Source organism: Lepisosteus platostomus, chromosome 9 (assembly GCF_059453375.1).
Source record: "Lepisosteus platostomus isolate fLepPlt1 chromosome 9, fLepPlt1.hap1, whole genome shotgun sequence".
NCBI lineage: Eukaryota > Metazoa > Chordata > Actinopteri > Semionotiformes > Lepisosteidae > Lepisosteus > Lepisosteus platostomus.
The window spans coordinates 62643588-62661859 of record NC_142619.1 but is presented as its reverse complement, the minus strand read 5'-3'; the positions used below and the strand labels follow the sequence as shown (position 1 = coordinate 62661859).

Here is an 18272-nt window from a genome sequence, read left to right as displayed (position 1 = left end):
CATCAAATGAGATTTGAGCAGGTAGATGTTGGTTCTTACTGCTGACTGACAGTCTAAATTGAATCGCCCAGTTCCTCGGAGGGCTGGCTGACATTTTGAAAACTTAAAGCCTTTAGGTTAAATGCATACTTAATTCCCCTTTTGCTTTAAAGCCCACAAAGGCACTGGAAAAAAAATTACCATTTTCTAACGAGGAAAAAAGCCATTGGTGTTATAGTTTGAACGTATGAAAAGCATCAGTCGCAGCAATGAAAAATAACTTTTGGCTTCTTGGTACAATGTTGAATTTGAACTATAGATGCAGATTGTTAGACTGCAGGAGCTTTGTGTCATTGTTTGCATCTCAGGACCTGTTAATGCTGTTGCTGTTGCTGCTGCTGGCGGCCGCAGGGGAGGAAGGTATCTGCTCCTGATCTCAGCTGGCCAGTTCGAAGTGATGAAGTCAAAGAGCCTGTGGCCATGCTCTCCTCATGCTGCTGCGAGTGGTGTTGCTGGAACAGTAGGTGGCGCTCTTCACTCTGGGCCAGGATTTACCACACAGCGCCTCAGCTGTGTCTTGTCCTCGCACCTGTCCTTGTGCATTCTGTCCTTGCACCTTGTGCATTCAGAGACCACAGAACTGTATCACGTTCTGCGAGATCAGCACTCACCTTGGTAATGGAATGCAGGACGCTATTAAAAAAAAAAGAAATAGAAAAAATGTATATACCGTACAGAGGCTTGGAAAATGTAAAGACCCCAAAGTGGGGATACCTAGCTTTCTGCTGTGTTTGTGAAGGAAAATATCCAGATCATTCAGAGCTCTCTTCTGAGACAAGGCGTCTCAGATAATGAATCCGATGCCCTGGCGTCTTTCAGCAGACAGCTGGCTGAGATCCTTTGGTCAGTTCACTACAAAATACCAAATGGCTAGATGGGCTAAATGCCCCCTCCCTCTCGTAACTCTTCTTATATTCTAGTTCCTCTGCTCTCGACACTCAGTTCTGAACCCAGAGCCTTGTCCTGCCGTTGCAGAGCTGCTGTCTCTGACAGAAACTGTCCTGCCTGAATCAGTACAGGCCAGGCTTCTCACTCTGATGCCCCTGTCATTGCTTCTGCTGTGCGATCCCACCAGGGGTTTAGTAAAACACCAGCAGGAAGAGGGGGTACTGGCCTGCGCTTGTCTGCGCTTTTTTATTTCGCTTTAAAAGGTCACGTCAGGTGATGATCTTTAGTCCTTTCAGCCCAAAGCATGTAAAAGAATAATGTTTTTCCAGTGTTGAGTGAATGATGGTTTCTGCAGTGAAAGCAAAGAACATACAGTTTTAATGTTAATCTTTTAAATCTATTAAAGCACGTTAAGCCTAAGCTCTGTGTTGTAGTACCTCCTCTGCAGCCTCTGTTGATTTGCTGAGCCTGTTTTACAGGAGTCGTGATATTTAATCTCGTTTCTGAAAGGGGCATTGTTACGCCAGGGAAACAGGGGACAGACTCAGAGCTGAGCCCCACTCGCTCAGGGCAGGCCGCAAGGGAAAGTGATATTCCTTCTGTGCACAGAAGGAAAATAATCACTGAGTAAAGCAAAACATGCCCACTGGGCAATGGGGCGGAGCTTGGGCGGAGCTGGGGCGGAGCTGGAACTGAGGTGCAGATCAAGTGCTTTCTGTGGGGTTGATGGAGTTGGACTGAAGTTTCTCTCTTGTGGAATGAGCCTGTCACACTTAGGTTCAGCAATTTCAAATACCTTGACACATATTTTTTGCAAGCTACTGTGTAATTGATGGAAATGAATCTCACCTATTCTGTCATCTTCATGTAACAGGGGTGTTAACCCCAGTGTCCATGCCAAATTTCCCCTGGCCTCCTTATAATCCCCATCTCTGAACTGGCTTCATCATTCTGTTCTCCTCCCCACTGAGAGCTGGTGCGTGGTGAGTGTACTGGTACATTTTGTGTGGAGTGTCTAAAAAATAATTATTTGATTATTTTGTTTTGTTTGGGGTCTGTGTGATAAGATGAGCTTTAGCCTGCAAATCAAATGCACTTGTTGTGTCAGTGTTTCTGAAAGCACTGTTACTTCCAGGAAATTTAGACTTGTTCGCTGAAGTCTTTATCATCAAATGGAAATCTGAGGAAATGAAGCAGGAAATGAAAGAGCGGAGCTCCGCACACAGAAAGACCACACAGCAGATCCAGGCCTGGCTGTGCGGTGCTCCCTGCAGGCAGCTGATAACAGCTCCTTGACGTTATCAGAAAAGCGGCCTTTATGAGCCCAGAACAGCTGACTGGTAAAACTCTTTTCTTCGTGCTGCGCAAAGAAATAAAGGTTCCTTGTGCAGAATCACAATGCTTGCATTTTGCTCAGAGAAGTTCCTAAGACTGACAACACTTTCGCTTTCGCCAAACCTAGAAAGGTTAGTTTAAGGCATGTTTGAAACGGCGCAGGTCAGATGAAGAGAGGCTGTAGACCAGTGTCCTGGCTGACTGGGAGCGATGGCCTGTGAGCCCTGGACATGGGGCACGCTCCAGCTGACCTCCACATCCTTGCCTGCGTCAAGCGTGGTGCCTCCCGTCAGGCTCAGCCGCCTCTTCCCTCTCTGTCTCCCACAGCTGGAGTTCTCCGGCACCGCGGTTCTGCACCAGATGCGGCGGGACCAAGTGGCGGAGACCTGCCGGGCCTACAGCGCCGCCAGCCGCAAGCGGCGCGTCCTGACGCCCAGCGACCTCAAGCACATGGTGGTGGACGAGGACCATGAGATGATCTACTGCTACGTGCCCAAGGTGGCCTGTACCAACTGGAAGCGGGTGATGATGGTGCTGACAGGGCGCGGCAAATACAGCGACCCCATGGACATCCCTTCCAACGAGGCCCACGTGCCGTCCAACCTCAAAACGCTGAACCAGTACAGCATCCCGGAGATCAACCACCGCCTGAAGAGCTACCTCAAGTTCCTCTTCGTGCGGGAGCCCTTCGAGAGGCTGGTGTCTGCCTACCGCAACAAGTTCACCCTCAAGTACAACACCTCCTTCCACAAGCGCTTCGGCACCAAGATCATACGGCGGCACCGCAAGAACGCGACGCAGGAGGCCCTGCACAACGGCAGTGACGTCAAGTTCCAGGAGTTCGTGGGCTACCTGGTGGATCCCACCACGCAGAAGGAGGGGCCCCTGAACGAGCACTGGCAGACGGTCTACTCCCTCTGCCACCCTTGCCACATCCACTACGACCTGGTGGGCAAGTACGAGACCCTGGAAGAGGACTCCAACTACATCCTCCGGCTGGCCGGGGTGAGCGACTACCTTCGGTTCCCGACCTACGCCAAGTCCACCCGGACTACCGACGAAATGACAGCCGAGTTCTTCCAGAACATCAGCTCCCGCCACCAGGCGCAGCTCTACGAACTCTACAAGCTCGACTTCCTCATGTTCAACTACTCCACACCGAGCTACCTGAAGATGGACTGAGAACGGGCGGTACTTGAGAGTCGCAAGCTGTCATCGACGCAGGGGTTCAATCACAGAGTCCTGAGACCTGCGGGAGCGTCTGGGCTCTGGTTTGGTATCATTAGTTCCAGGGTGGCTACAGCATTTCCCTAAAAGTTTTACTCATGAGTGGTCGGGGGGAGAAGTTTTACTTTATATCTGCTTGTTCAAGGATGTTCACAGTGGGGGTGGTCACCTTCTCTCTGAAATTCAGGACGCTAGGACAGATCCTTTCTGAAGCCCCCTCCCGAAAAAACAGGACAACTGCTGGTTTACAGGAATTTGACTCGTGTTTTGCTCCAGAGAGAAAACTACAGCTCAGCTGTACTACAGGTTTTCTCCGTGACTTCCAAACCTTCTGGAGACTCGGGCGGCCACTGCAGTGTGCGTAGCCCCAGACGTCCCGTGATAAAGTGTGTTAGGTGTCAATTAATAATAATTTCATGGTCCACCTCTTTGTATGTTCCTGCTCCAAATGTCTTCTGCTTAGTTCACTATCGACCCATTAGAGAGCATGACGCAGGGTTAATGGTGAGTAACAGCACACTGCTATAAAGTGAATCGTTTCGCCTCCAAAAATCTATAGATTCAGCAGACCACCGAAAACAAAAGCACCTTATTCCTAAAATTATGGTATTTTATTGTTGTTATTTATTTGCTCAGCACAAGCATTTTCCCAGGGCATCTTACAAGAAAAAACAAATGTAAAATTGTGTAAATACGACAGAAAAGCAAAAGGAAATAGGATTGATGAAGCCAGCGCAAAGCTGGAAGAGGAATGCAAGCGCTGGTCAAACCAAACGAAAGGACAACTAAGACATATCAGGGCAGGTTGTTTTCGACCTGAGGTGATTGGAAACGGGCACAAGAGAGCAGCTCAGGGCGAGGGTGTGAGCGCTCTCCCCTCCTGAGGGTCCGGTCCGCTGGACAGGGGATGGACCGAGGGGCCGGTTCATCTGAAAAGGGCTGAGCACCTAGAATTCGAACCCCTGCCTTCATGACGAGGCAATGTCTTTCTCTTTGTAACTTAATGATTTTTGTTTGTTTTGGTTTTTTTTTAGAAGTTGCTGCGAGCAGCAAAACAAAAGATTATTTAAATGACTTTGTGAAAAAGAGAAGTCTCCAGGCAGTCGGAAGCAGAGTTTTTTAAAATAAAAGTCTAACTGTCAGTAATATTATTATTGTTGTTTGTATCTGGTTTGCGCTGTTTCTCTTGTTTTCTTTTCTACACTTTCCATAATGGATGGTCTGTAAATAGGATGTAATTGCTGACACCTGTCTGTAGGAGAGTGGGGTCACGTCTCTGAGAGCTGTCTTACCCCTGGGTGAGCTGGGCATGAGTAGGTCTTTGTGTCTGTTACTCTGTGGCATCAGCTCCCTGTGTCTCTATCGACAGCTCATCTACCCCTATCTCTTACGCACTGCTTCACTCTGGAAGCCACGAAGGCCTCTTGTCTGTGCAGGTTAAAATCCCCATGATTACAAGACTGCTCTTGTTTTACAAATCTGCACCTCATTTACTTGTAGCCCAAGATAAATATACAAACTGGCTTCTGCTCAAATTTGCAGTACTGTGAATGCATTCTGCAGTCTGCTGTACTTAGGTGATATCATATAATATACTGCAGCAGGCCTGATATTCAAAGGGAATTAAGACATTTTTGGTTCTATTCAGGCTGGAGTTTCTTGTAGAGGAACCTCAATCAGCTGTTTCTGTTTGAAACTCAAGAGCTGTGAAATTTCCATTTGTCTTGCGCATCAGGTGCTAGTTAGAACTACTACTACAGCAGCTCACACAAAGGAAGTTATCAACTTTAATTCATACAATTCTGCCACGATAAAACTTGCCTTGCAATCGGCCAATAAATGAGCTTAAAGTACTTTAGTACTTGCAGGTGATAAAACTGTTCTGACATTTCATCTGGGAGAAAATAGAGTCCAGATGACTTCACAGCCAGAGGAGGACGCAGGTAGTGGAAAAAGTAATGGGAAAACCAATGAGAAGTGTCGTGTCACCACGTCTATAGACAACACCAGTGTCGTGCTCATCAAACCGCTGGGCAACCATGTGTGCTCTGTGGATGGGGGTGTGTCATCCTGGAAGACACCCCTCCCAGCAGGAAGGAAATGCTGCAACATGGGGTGAAGATGGACCATTAAGTTGTGATTAGCATTGAGAATTGACCTTGCCATCTAAGGGAATGAGTGAACCCAGTGAACTCATTAGACAAGTGAGCCCCACAGCATTACAGAACCACCAGAACCCCTCACTGTAGGAACCCAGCGCTCAAGGCTGAAGGGATCTTCAGGTTGTGCCACATGTGCATTAGTCTATTTTGGCGAGAACATGGTGAAGGAGGACTCATCTGGCCACATCAGCCTCCTCCACTGTTCAGTACTCCACAGCCCGTGCTCCTGCACCACTGGACTCGCACATGTGCATCTCCCGCTGTGATGAGCGGCTTGAACAGTCCTGGATTAAACTGGCTGCTTACGTCCCGGGTGAAATTGGCAGTCAACTGATCTGCAGTTGCTGCCAGCTTTGTCTTGCATTGTGAATTAATGCGTAGATACCAGGAAACTGGAGTGAGCACTTCCTGTGACAGGATGTCCTTCTTTTAGAGATCACCTTGTCACCTTGGACACCTTTGCTATTGAACCATCAACAGCTCCCAATAATCACCCTTCCTTCAAAGTCACTGAGTCCACTTGCAGCCATGATACCCCCTAAGAATTGGCACATGGGCCTGTGCAGCATTTTAGTACATGAGCCTAAGCATGCTGGGACATTAGCTTAGTTAACGCAGGACTCCCATCTGTGTGGAAACCCTTGCTTTGTCAATAAACCAGGTGTCCCTAATTTACTCAGGTATTACCATTTTTTCATCCTGTTTCTATGTGCTGGTTCAGGCTGAGCCAGACGATCACAAATAGTAGGCTTAATGCACAAATGGAAGAAATGTCAGAACAGACCATGCGAAAAGACAATTTCTAATGCAAGAAATTGTAAAGGGTTAATAAAGTGATGTTATTATTATTATTACACCTGTGATATAGAGACTTAGATTTTGCCCCCTCTAATGAATCTGTCTGCTGAAATTGTCCTAAAAACGTAAAGTTTGCAAATGACAGGAGGCCATGTGACCCATCTAGCTCATTGGGTTTTTCCCGTACTTGTCCTGCTGATAATTCTGACATCACAGTCCAGAGAACAACTATGGCATCAGAGCACCAGGTATAATGACTAGCATTGCAGGAAAGTGGGAACTGATTTTGAAAAGGAAACCTCCACGATTGGTGTACCTGGCTGCCGGAGTTGTTGCAGTACTTAGACTTCAAGTTACTGGTTCACTTCTCTCTGTCTAGAAACAGTAAATGTCTAGGATTTACTGAAATTAAAAATGGAAAAAAGCAGTTTATGCTTTGGTTTGTGTCATTGTTTCCTGGACCATGAAAAGGCTCTTAAAACACATATAGAAGCCCACAAGGCACAAACAAGATTAGTGGAGTACAGCCCACATTCCCCATTAAAAACAGACACTTTTAAAATATTTTTTTTTGTTTCCTTTCCTTTTTTATTACACATCTCTCCTTTAAACTGAAACTGGTTTCCATGAATGTGTCCAAGCCTCTGTTTCTGGCAGCAGGGAACTGGCAGAAAGTGTTACCAGCAGTGGCACAAATGGAAAGGAATTATTCTCAGATAATTCTCTTATTCTCAGTGCTACAGGATCAAAGAGGAGCTGACAAGTGAAACATTTGTTTCTATATAAAAGATCAGTTAAATCACTGGTGAGAAGTCAAAGTCCCTCTGTCAGACCGACTGTACCTACAGTAGTTCAACTCCCATCTTGTCTTATACTGTGACCTTAGATTGAAGGGTCTTGGGCTCCGAACTGGGTGTCAGAACGAATCACTGTTGAGAATAACTGTTGTCTGTTGGGACTTTAGTATAGCAGGTACTCTGCTGTTTCACCACATCCGATTGTTAATTATTCCTTCAGATATCCTTCACTAGGCGTTCATGAAGGACCAAGAGACTCTGATGATGAGCTCTCTCTCTCTCAAAGTGCTTTATTGTGGTTCCTGTTGCATCAGGACACAGTGACGAATGTCTAATCTAGTGCCAAACAAAATTCTAACAATCTATTTCATGAAGTCAGCAAAGCAAGGCCAAACAACACAGCACAGAGTAATTTAAAATTCAAGTACAGGAAACTTGTACATTTCTGTTAGTTTCAGAACATCTCATCCATCCGACTCCCCCCAAAAAGTATTTAGACAGATTAAAACCGCCAATCCAGGTGTGAACAAGTAAAAAAGTCCCAAGACGCTCCAGTTTAATGTAATCACTTCTGTGCTTAGCGGTTTCATCTTTCCTTTGCCCTGTTCCTTCACTGACAGTTTTGTAGAAGAATGACTCTGTTACAGCTACAGGTTTGGGGGTGAAAGTAGCCACACTCTCGTCTTGACTGTCATTGATAAGAACTGATGTTTACACAGGGGGGAAAGACAGGCATCTTAACTATCAATATATTCGTCAATTCCAGATTCTGTGGCTTTCCTTGTAACAAACAAATGCTTCATTTTGTTTTTGTTTTGTCCAGTGTTGTATAAAAAAAATATGTCTGTGTCATAAGAGCCCTTTCTCAGTCTACAGTTTTAGTTTTTATGAAAGATGCTCTTCTTGTGTTCCAGTCTCATCTGCTTGTGTCAAAACCTGTACAGTGCTAGAAAATGACTTATTTTATACCATCTTCATTACCTGTCTCTCGAGCTCTGTAATTCAATGCCAGTCTTGCTCCTCAAATTGTTTTAGACTGGTTGGTCTACAGCAACATAAAGTGTTTTTATTCTAAGTCAAAATGGGAACATTTGCAAGTTACACACTCTACTCCTGCAATGGGCCATTCAGCATTGTGCAACGCTGAAAAACTTCCCCCACGTTCCCTGACAAAGTGCTCCCAGCTCTTTTGCAAGAATTTCAGCTTTGGGCAGACAAATGACATCTGCCCTCAGATCCAAATATGTTACATCTGCATGCCTCAGAAGAATGAAGATGGTATAAGAAGTCCTTTAAAATGTACTTACTGAGTGTATTTTTTGAAAAAAGATCACCTGCAGAATAATCTAGCACTACTGTGTGGAAGTGACTAAGATTAATACTCCTGCCAGGAGGTTCAAGACAGACCTCGTGCATGAAATTGCCCTTGAATCGGAAAGAAACTAGAGGTAATATTAAACAAGAGAGATCAATGTTTTTTCCTAATTGCCTCAGCTTAAACAGCACATCCTGCTGTTCCAGAATGCCTTAGCCTAAATTTCCACACATACTAAACACCTGGGAGTAGTTAAGTTTTACAACAGCTTAGGTGTCCCTGTTAATTAACCAGCACCCCTCTCCGAGCAGCTAGGCCAGGCAGCGGTGTTTGTGTTCTTTCTCCATCAGTTACTTCATAACAGTAGTATATCAATTGTGCAAATACTGGAAGTGTATGTTTTCAGACTCAAGGAGCTCTTCTTTAGTGTATTTTTGTCATTCTTCAGGTATAAACTGTGTCAGGTAAGGTATTGAAGCATTCATTCCCTGTTAGCAGTTTTAATATTGATTTAGGGGGCAACTTCAAACACGCGGTCTGGTCCAGGCAGGACCTGGGTTGAAAACAGTGTTCAGGACCCAGGCAGGAGTCCCAGCACGACAGGCTGAGCTGCAGGGGATACACCAGAGGGTCTAGATCTCGTGTTTCAAATAGAAACAAAATAACATATACACTGTATGTAAAGTTTTAATCACATAGCTTCTTTCACACAGCTGTATCCATATTTTATCTTTCAAAAATTCAGTGTGTAACCTTGGCTTGTAACCTGACCATCTCTCAGAAAGCATCAGTATTACATTTAAACCAGCCGTACTGCTATGCTTTTTAAAATCAAGAACGTCAGAATAAACCTCATTGTTTCATCACAAACGAAGCTGCACTATAAATGATGTAAATTCCTGCTGGGTCAATGTGACTGTAGTGTTGGGGTTTCCAGCAGTCCTCCAGAGCACAGCTGTCACTCACCATGCTGGGGCCCCTCCAGCCCATGTCCTCAGGACTTTGAGAAAGCTCATCGCGGTCCAGCTCTTCATCAATTAGAAGGTCCTGGCTGGAGCAAAGTTCTGTCGTGGAGCAGGGGGAACGGCCACAGGTCTGATGAGGTGGCTGTGCCCTGGGATGTTGCTGGGAAGAATGAAGTCTGACGACATTCATGAACGTTGTTCAGGAGCCCCACACTGTCTACTGTATAGCAAATGATTCCATGTGTAAAGAAACTCTCAGATTCTTACTATTGTTCTAATTTATTTATTTATTCAGAAGAGGTTTATTCGAGATGGAGATTTTTTTCCTAATGAATTGTTTCAGGCAAGGCTACATAATTTGGAGTCCTTTATATAAATCGGCTCTGCGGTCTCCTGTGGCAGGTCTGCTGTTTGAAAGGCAGACCGCAGGAGTACGCAGGCAAAGTCATCTTCAGGTGTTTTCTCAAATAAAACTGCAATTCAAACTTTGGCTGCCTCTGTGCCATTTCCTTCTTATTGTATTTGTCTTTTTTAGATTCTAATGGATGGCAGGGATTTGTCTTATGTGTTAAATGGCTATTTTATTTTATTTATGAAATGACTATTTCACTTGGGTATTTACGAAGGACAAAACTGTCGACAGCCCTAGGCTCAGCAAAGACTAATTTCTGTATGAAATAGCTTTGGCTCAGAAATACACCTGCTTCAGCTACTCTTACAGGTCTGTAGGTATCTATCAGCTTTCTGGGTCTGTTCAAGAACCTGAAGAGCTGGGAGAAGCTGGTTAGTTGGTTCCATCAAGTCAATAATGAGCTGATTTAAGTGATTAAGAGCTGAACTGGAATGAAAACCTGTTGCTACTGAAACCCAGTGGGAGCAGTACTTCCTTGTACCCAGGCCCTGACGGTATCCTACAGCCTATCCTTAAGGAAACAAGCCAAGTGATGATATTTACATAGGCCAGGAACATAACACATTCAACAGTCGCTCAAGACGGGCAAAGCTGAGTCCAGAGAATTTTTAATGTAGCACCCCATCAGAGGGGTGACAAAGTAATTATAGGTGAATCAATAAATCTGACTTGATGTAAAGCAATGGAAATTACAACGAGGACTTAACACTTAAAGCAATAGCGTTGATGTAGAAAAGTACATTTGCTGACGAACATTGCTCATTCTGAGCAAGCGATAGCAGTTAGAGGTACAAACAGCCTATAGGATATGTTATATTTAGGCTTTGAGAAGGCTTTTCATAAAATGCTTTACGAAAGGTTAATTCTAAAATTGTAGGTATCAGATAGTGCAATACATATGTTTAACTGAGGCCTGGAAAGAAAACAGTAGAGATCAGGGTAGAGGTTCAGCAGGGGTGATTTCATTAGTGGAGTACCTCAGGGATCTGCACTAGCACCCCTGCGCTTCCCGATTTAGGTCAATGACCTTCATGCTAGTAAGGTGAGTCAACTAGTCATGTTTCAGTTCAGTTTGTTGCCACGTGCAAAGGTACAATGGAATGCTTATTTCCACATATGCTCCAATACAAAGGCATTAAAGGAATTAAAGGCAAATGATATCAAAATAAGAGGCTTAGAACACACCACAGAACCTTCAATTCAAACAGATTTAAATAAAATTCATGATGGGCAAATGGTCTTATTTGGTCACATTTAATGTAGACAAGCGTTTATGGTGTTTATGTTGACACGTCATTTGAAACAATGCAAGTAAGCAATTATTAGCCAAACAATGGTAGCATGTTAGGTAGCACTTTTAGCAACTAAAAATAAATAATTTAAATCAATAATTGTTAAAATTGTACAATTTACAAGTAAGACTTAATTAACGAATATTGTGTAAAATTTCAATTTGGTCGCCACATTATAAAATTATATTTTTTGATACTATTGGAATCAGTCCAGAGAAGGAGGAACAGAAGACAGGCTGAAATAATTTAAACTGTTTATTCTTGCTATCAAGGAGGACTAGATTCAAGTATTCAAAATCCGTAAAGGCACTGACAAAGTCAACAGGGAAACCGGAGTCAGAGGACACAAGCAGAAACTCTGTGGAAGTGTATTTAAAACCAAGTGCATCTTTTGCACAGAGAGCTGTAGGAGTCTGGAACAAGCCACCCAGCCTTGTTATTAAGGATTAATGACCCAACCAGCCAGATGGGCCACACGGCCTCCTCTCGTTTGTTAACTTTCTTACATTTGCATGTTTTAATTATGACTGCAAAGGTACCACAAAGGTCAAATGCAGAAGGTTCATGGAAATAATATTTAACCATGAAGGAATGCTTATTCCCCAAGATACCCATCTCTTCGCAGGGAAACGGGAAAACAGTCTCAACATTGACATCCCAGTCTTTATATATTACCTAACTACACACAGTGCTCAGCCCTCCGTAAACAGCTCTGGGAACAGCAGTAGATGCTTCCTGTATCAGCAGAGCAGAGGCTGGCCGACTCCTGTTAAATTAATCCCCAGGATCTCCAGAAGACGAATCCCTGAAGAGGCACAAATCTCCTGTGAGCACAAAACGGGTGATTTTGTTTTATTAAGTGACTTTGCCAGCGTTCCAATTTCATAGTCACGCGCTAGATCATTTCTTTTAGTGCTGTTGATTTTTCGACTTAAAATAAAACCTACTGCTGCATGAGCACTGAAGCACATGAAGAAAAAAGACCGGGAGAATCAGATTAGGCCCGATAGCCTGAACCCTGACTGTAGAAATATTACCAGGCTGAAACAGGAAAGGCGCTCGCGTCCAGGCCTTCTCATCTTAATTGGGGCAGATTACTACGAGAAGCACTGTCAGCAGTGAAAGTCCCAGGTCGCTCTTAATCATTAAAGGTATTGCTCCTACTTGAACACATTGGTTGTTATTGCATACAGCCTCATATGAATGCTTCAGTAGAGGATCTGTTTCTTTATTTTAACTAGAGCAAAGGTATAGATTTCACTGTTGCCACCAGCTCTGAAACTACAGCAGAGCCAACGCCAATCCATCGCTCAGAGGGAGCTGGAGTTTCTTCCAGAGCACTTCGATACTGCCGAGTCAGGGACTGCCGGGGCGCGGAGCACTGGGGAGAACTGTACACTGACAGGGGGAAACTAAAGTATGGCCCAAGCGAAGAGGAATATGTCTCCTGGACTGGAGAGGGAACAGGTGTGTCAGTGCAAGGACGAAATACAGAGGGAGCACAGGGCGACCAGTTCCTAAAAGGATTCCTCTGATAAGTTACAGCAATCCAGTAATCTCATTAGTGCACTTATTCCTCACTGCCTGTGCCTCAGAGGAGTAGGGACACGTTTCTCCGGAGAAGCCGAGAGTCTGTTTGGAAGCTGTTGTCAGAGGTCAATGGATGTCTCTTTACTGAATGCTTGACTGCCAATCCAATCACTCCTCCCGCGGCAGCATGATTTTGAACTGAAATGAGCAGAGTGAAGTTTTGTGAAGGAGCAGCCTTCCCTCTGCTCTTACAGGTCAGCCACATATCCCTGCCATTAGCCAAGGCCTGGTCTTCCTTTGTGTGTTCTCCTTCAGCCGGATTCCAGGAGACAGATTCCTCCTGTACCTCGAGTGCTGACCGGGACAGAGAGAAGCTGCAGCCCTCCTCCAGCTTGTCACGAGCACACTTTCTGCAGAAACACCAGACTTCTCCGTCAGTTTGAGTCTCAGCAGCGATACCAATCCTCCCCAGTCCCCTCGGAGCCTGAACAGCACCAGTTTTCCACTGCACACACTGCTGGAGCCCGGCAACCTGACCACAGCAACCTGGCACGCGACAACCGACAGCTAAAACCTTAGCACTTCAAAATAACTGCTTTCCATTTTCAGCACTGAAGTCTGGGACCAGATCACAGACTGGCTTCTCATTATTTCCAATCTGCAGGCTCCGTCCTCCTGGTGAGTTAACAAGCGCTGCTGCTAACTGTTACTGGACACAGGAGCCATTCCAATCAGCCAGCCTGTGCAGAGGTGTCTGCTTGGACACTCAGGTGTATATGGAGAATAAACGATGACCAAGGGGGTCTTTCTCATTGGCTCTGTAGGACTGCAGACAGATCAGCCAAGTGTGCAGAGAAACCCCGCTGGAGATTTAAAGCACATTAGAGACTGAAATCTCACCAATTACTTTGTGCGGTTCTAACACAAGGATTGCTAAAGCAGAATGTTTTAATAGGACACCAAAGTCTCAAAATTCCTGCACAGAGACAGTTCTTGGTATTTATCATCACTCTTAATGGGCAACTTGGGATATGAACAAGAAAAAGAAGTCACTTCAGCAAAGTCAAAAACACCTTTAACAAGCAAGATGTAGGGGAAATCTTTCTATACTGTAGTAAGGCCGACAGCCTTGCTCTCCAGCTGCCTGAGTTTTCAGTTTCAGGGTCCAGAATGGTTCAGCTTTATGACCGACCTTGGTCCGATGGCGGTCTCACGGCTCTCAAACACACTTTACAGCCGTGCAGCGCAGGACCCTCTCACCCACACGCTTACAGCGCCCCCTGGAGTGGTCCCCACCCTGAACGCATTTCCTGTCAATAACCTTTTCTACCAGCAGGGCAGCAGATTGGCCAAGGGTACCAGGGTGGGACCCAGTCATGCCAATATCCGAGTCAGCTGGGGAGACGAACGCTACTTCTGCCCCTGTACCGACTTCTCCCCTGGACTCTACAAGCGACACATCGATGACTGTGCCATCGCTGCCGCCTGCTCCAGCAGTCAGCGACCGCAATCCCTACACCACGTCAGCCAGCGCACCTCCCACCACTCTTCCTTCTCTGGACACGCCTCTCCGTCCACACCGCGGACTGACCGCCACCTCCTTCCCACTTGCTCCAACGGGACTGTGGATACCCCTCACAAGGCGTTGTTCCAGCAGTGCAGCCGTCTACTGCATCTCTTGCAGGAGGGGTTCTGCTCCAGGAGTCCCCCATTTCTCCCATCTCTCCCAGCCGTGACCTCACTGACCTTTCCATCTCCATCCTTTCAACGGGCTTCCAGGACTCATATTCCAGCACGGCTTCAGAAGCCAAGAGTGTCTTTCAACCTGTTCTCAATGATCGACTAATTTCTTCCTGCAGCCTCTCCATTCATTTACAGATCTCGGCTGTTCGCACGTCTTTCCCAGATCTCCCTCAGCTGGCACACCCACTCTCACCTCCTCTGTCCTTCTTCCTCCTGGGCTTTACTTCCCTGCTGCGTTCCTCCCTTCCCTCACACCTGAAGAAGCTCACCAGCCGAAAGTATTACTAGAGTCTCCAGATCAGCTGCAGTACTGACATCTACAGAATCTGCCAGCACCGGGGAAGAGGTGTTTTCAGTCGAGCTGATTTTTAACCCCTGATTAAATTAACCTGCGCTCAGAGCTTCTGTCGGGAAATCAGCCTCCTTGTTCCATGATAACCACTCGCCTTGTTCCCTTCAATATCAATCAATTTGAATTGACAGAAACAGCAGCTGTAGATAACCTTTTTCTGAAATGTCTGTATACAAAGAAAAGCATCAGAAACTCTCTCTTCACGCTTGGAAAGGGTCAGCGTTGTTTGAGGATAGATCGTTACATTCATTTGCCATGGGCTGTTGGCAAAGAAGAGCGTCTTTACTATTCTCACCGCAAATCAACAGATCCATGGAAGAATAAAGAGCTTTACGATACTAATGAGCTGTGTTGGGTTAGGGAAATTCCAAAACTCTTTTCCTCTTCCTCCAGAAGAATGATAGTTTAAAACAGAACTCAGGCTGAATTCACTTTCCTATTCATAAGAATTTCACTCACAATGCTAAATATGGAGCCGTCTCTGTCCAAGACACGGACGCATTTTTTAGACTATATAATATATTTCTACTTCAATTACTGTAATTCTCTTTTGCAATTCTAAGGCATTGCTTGTAAATCTTTTCATTGATATTCATTGCATCACGTCTGCGTTTCCACCTGCTGTGGCAGATTGCAAGTCTAATTAAAGCGCTTGTTAATCCATGGGCACAATTTCCTCTCAAAGCTTCAGTAATGGCAGATGTGAGGCTGGGGCCTGCAGCAGAACTGGGCCCCGCCTGATCTCTCACACTGTGATCAGGGACATACGGCCAGATTACAGCTCGCTGTTCCTTTTTAATAGGCTTGTTATTCAATTCATCAGGTGATGCATGTTTTGTTAGCACGCTCAATGCCTCTACATCAATCTGTGTTGGAACCAAGTAACAGGTTTATTCCGGGCTGAAAAGAGAAGAAAGAAAACAATGTTTCGGCTGTGGAGCCTTCTTCACACCCGAAGAAGGCTCTACAGCTGAAATGTTGCGTTTCCTTTCTTCTCTTTCTTATTCTTTACTTGTTCCTTTGCAGCCTACGCCTGCTGATGCAGCTCCCCACCTGAACTACATCAATCTGTGTTGCCCAGCAGAAGGATTAGTGAACATCTTCAAAGCACTGCTGGAGGAATCATGGCTGTAGCAGATTCACATCTGATGATAAGCAGGTTTAACAGTAAGGCCACTGGACGTCCCCTGTCGAACAGCTGGGATGATTCCACCCCAAAAAGCTCGGTCCTGTCTGTTCCTGAACACAGTCAAATGGATCTGAGTCAGATTTATTGAGAATCTCTACATCCACTTAACTACGTCTTTCCTGCCCAAAAAGAAGGATTTTCAGAGAACCCCCAATACACCAATTTCTTAGACAAGAAAACAAGGCTGAATGAGAAAAGGAGCATGGCTGAATTTTATCATTTTAAATAAAAAAAGAAAAACTAATGAACAGAGAGAATGTCCACAGAGGATAAGGGGAAAGCTTGTCCCTTGTGTTCCTTACGCAGTCAGGGATCAAAGGTCAAGCGGCTGACCTGTAATCATGTGACATCTTTAAACTTCTGCAGGCGTGTTTAGAAATTTTCCCAGAACATTGTAAAAGGTCTCCTCTCATCCATCAACACAAATCTCTGCTTGAGACACAGGAATTTCCTTCTGTTTGTCCACATGCTTTAGCAAGAGAGTGTTAAAAAATATGACTGTCCAAGAGGCTCAGTCCTGGCTCTGTTTGCTCTTTCTGGCCATAGTGGACACTGCAGGACATGTAAACAGTCACCATCTGGCCTACCTCACAGTGCGCTTAGGCACAGGAAAAAACATGCAGGATCTCTGCCAACTGCTTTTATTAAGGTGATACCAGGATCTTGGTTTGGGGCGCGAGTTTAACCAGTTACTGGACTTAACGTCTGTATAACAATTTGTATTTTAAAATGTTCAATTGAGGTGGACATTTGCAGTATTGTTTCAAAACTAATTTTGTTTTTATCAGTTCATTATTAAGGTTTTTTTTTTTACTGTGAAGGGGAATACAGCACTTGAAATTTGTGGAAATGGTTAATGATAGGAGCCTAGCTCACACTGTACAGGAACCTACTAGAAAAGATGCTCTCATTGACCTAATCTTTTCAAACAAGGCTACAATTAAGGCAATAGACGTGATACAGCCACTGGGAAACGGTGACCACAAAATGGTAACTGTTGATGTATACTTTAAATCTCTGAAGCCTGAGTCTTAAATTAGGGTTTATTATTTTAGAAAAGCAAACATGAGGCAGAGCTGCCGATCGGTGAACTGGGAACAGATGGATTCAGAGTCAAGAGAAGAAGGATTTTGAAGGTTATACTTTAAGAATGAATTTGTTTGCCATTTCTTAAACAAGTCCAAGGTGAGCCAGACATGGACTAAATAGGAAATTAAAGGGAAAAATTAAGAAAATCCAAATGAAGATGGTACTGCACACACACTGCACAATGAGCCCTTTCAAAAACAGAAAAAGATTTTACCAGGCTTCAGGCGCCAAGAGGGAGAAATAAGAAAATATCGCTACAGCGTCAGAAAATAACATGAAGCATTTTTTCAGCACTACAAAAGCAAAGGCTAGAGGACAGTTTAAGAGACAACAGGGGATTAAGAAGGACGAAGCAGTGCAAAGATCGCACTCTGAATACCGAGTTCAGTCTTAGTCATCATGCCACAGAAATAATATTACAGCCTTAGGAACAGTTCAAAGAGCCAAGAGCATGATGAGTCTTGCTGTCAGATCGTCATATGCAAACAGATTAAGAGATCTTAATCTATTCAGTGTACAACAAAGGAGATTAAGAGGGATATAGACAGGACTAATCCTTAGACAAGTAATTCACACTCAGTAGTGAAACACCTAGGGGTCATAACTGGAATCTAAAAGAAAAATCATTTAGGATGGAGATTCGGAAAAACTTCTTTACAAACACGACAGAGTGACACAACAACACCTCTTTACAAACAGAGTGACACAACACAGCACCTCTTTACAAACACGACAAAGAGTGACACGACACTTCTTTATAACATGACAGAGTGACACAACAACACCTCTTTACAAACACGACAGAGTGAAACGACAACACCTCTTTACAAACACGACCAAGAGTGACACAACACAACACCTCTTTACAAACACAAAAAAGAGTCGTGGATGTCTGGAATCTGGGTTAGTCACAGACATTTCATTGCCAGCAACTACTGCTGCATGCCGTATTGTCGTGCATTTGATAAATAAACTTTGATTTGATTTTGATTTTGATTTGAGTTGCTACCAATGAAGTAATATGGGCCAATGAGGCTGCATGCAAGAGAAAGCCTTCATACGCTCTCAACCTGTGACATTTCTATCACCCTGCTGGGGCGTGTCGTTGTGCACTGAAAGCAAGTGGTTTCCACTTGTGT

The 18272-nt window shown here is 44.7% G+C and overlaps 1 protein-coding gene across 2 annotated transcripts in view; it reads left to right on the top strand.

Annotated features, from left to right (window-relative positions):
* Positions 1 to 10014, top strand: part of chst11 (carbohydrate (chondroitin 4) sulfotransferase 11) — a 95632-nt gene extending 85618 nt beyond the window's left edge. For both annotated transcript variants that reach the window (XM_088646108.1, XM_088646107.1), the window contains exon 3: positions 2590 to 10014. In XM_088646108.1, coding sequence (XP_088502234.1) covers positions 2590 to 3444 — 855 coding nt within the window. In that variant the 3' untranslated portion in view covers positions 3445 to 10014. The remainder of the gene's footprint in view (positions 1 to 2589) is intronic.
* Positions 10015 to 18272: the final 8258 nt, after the last annotated feature.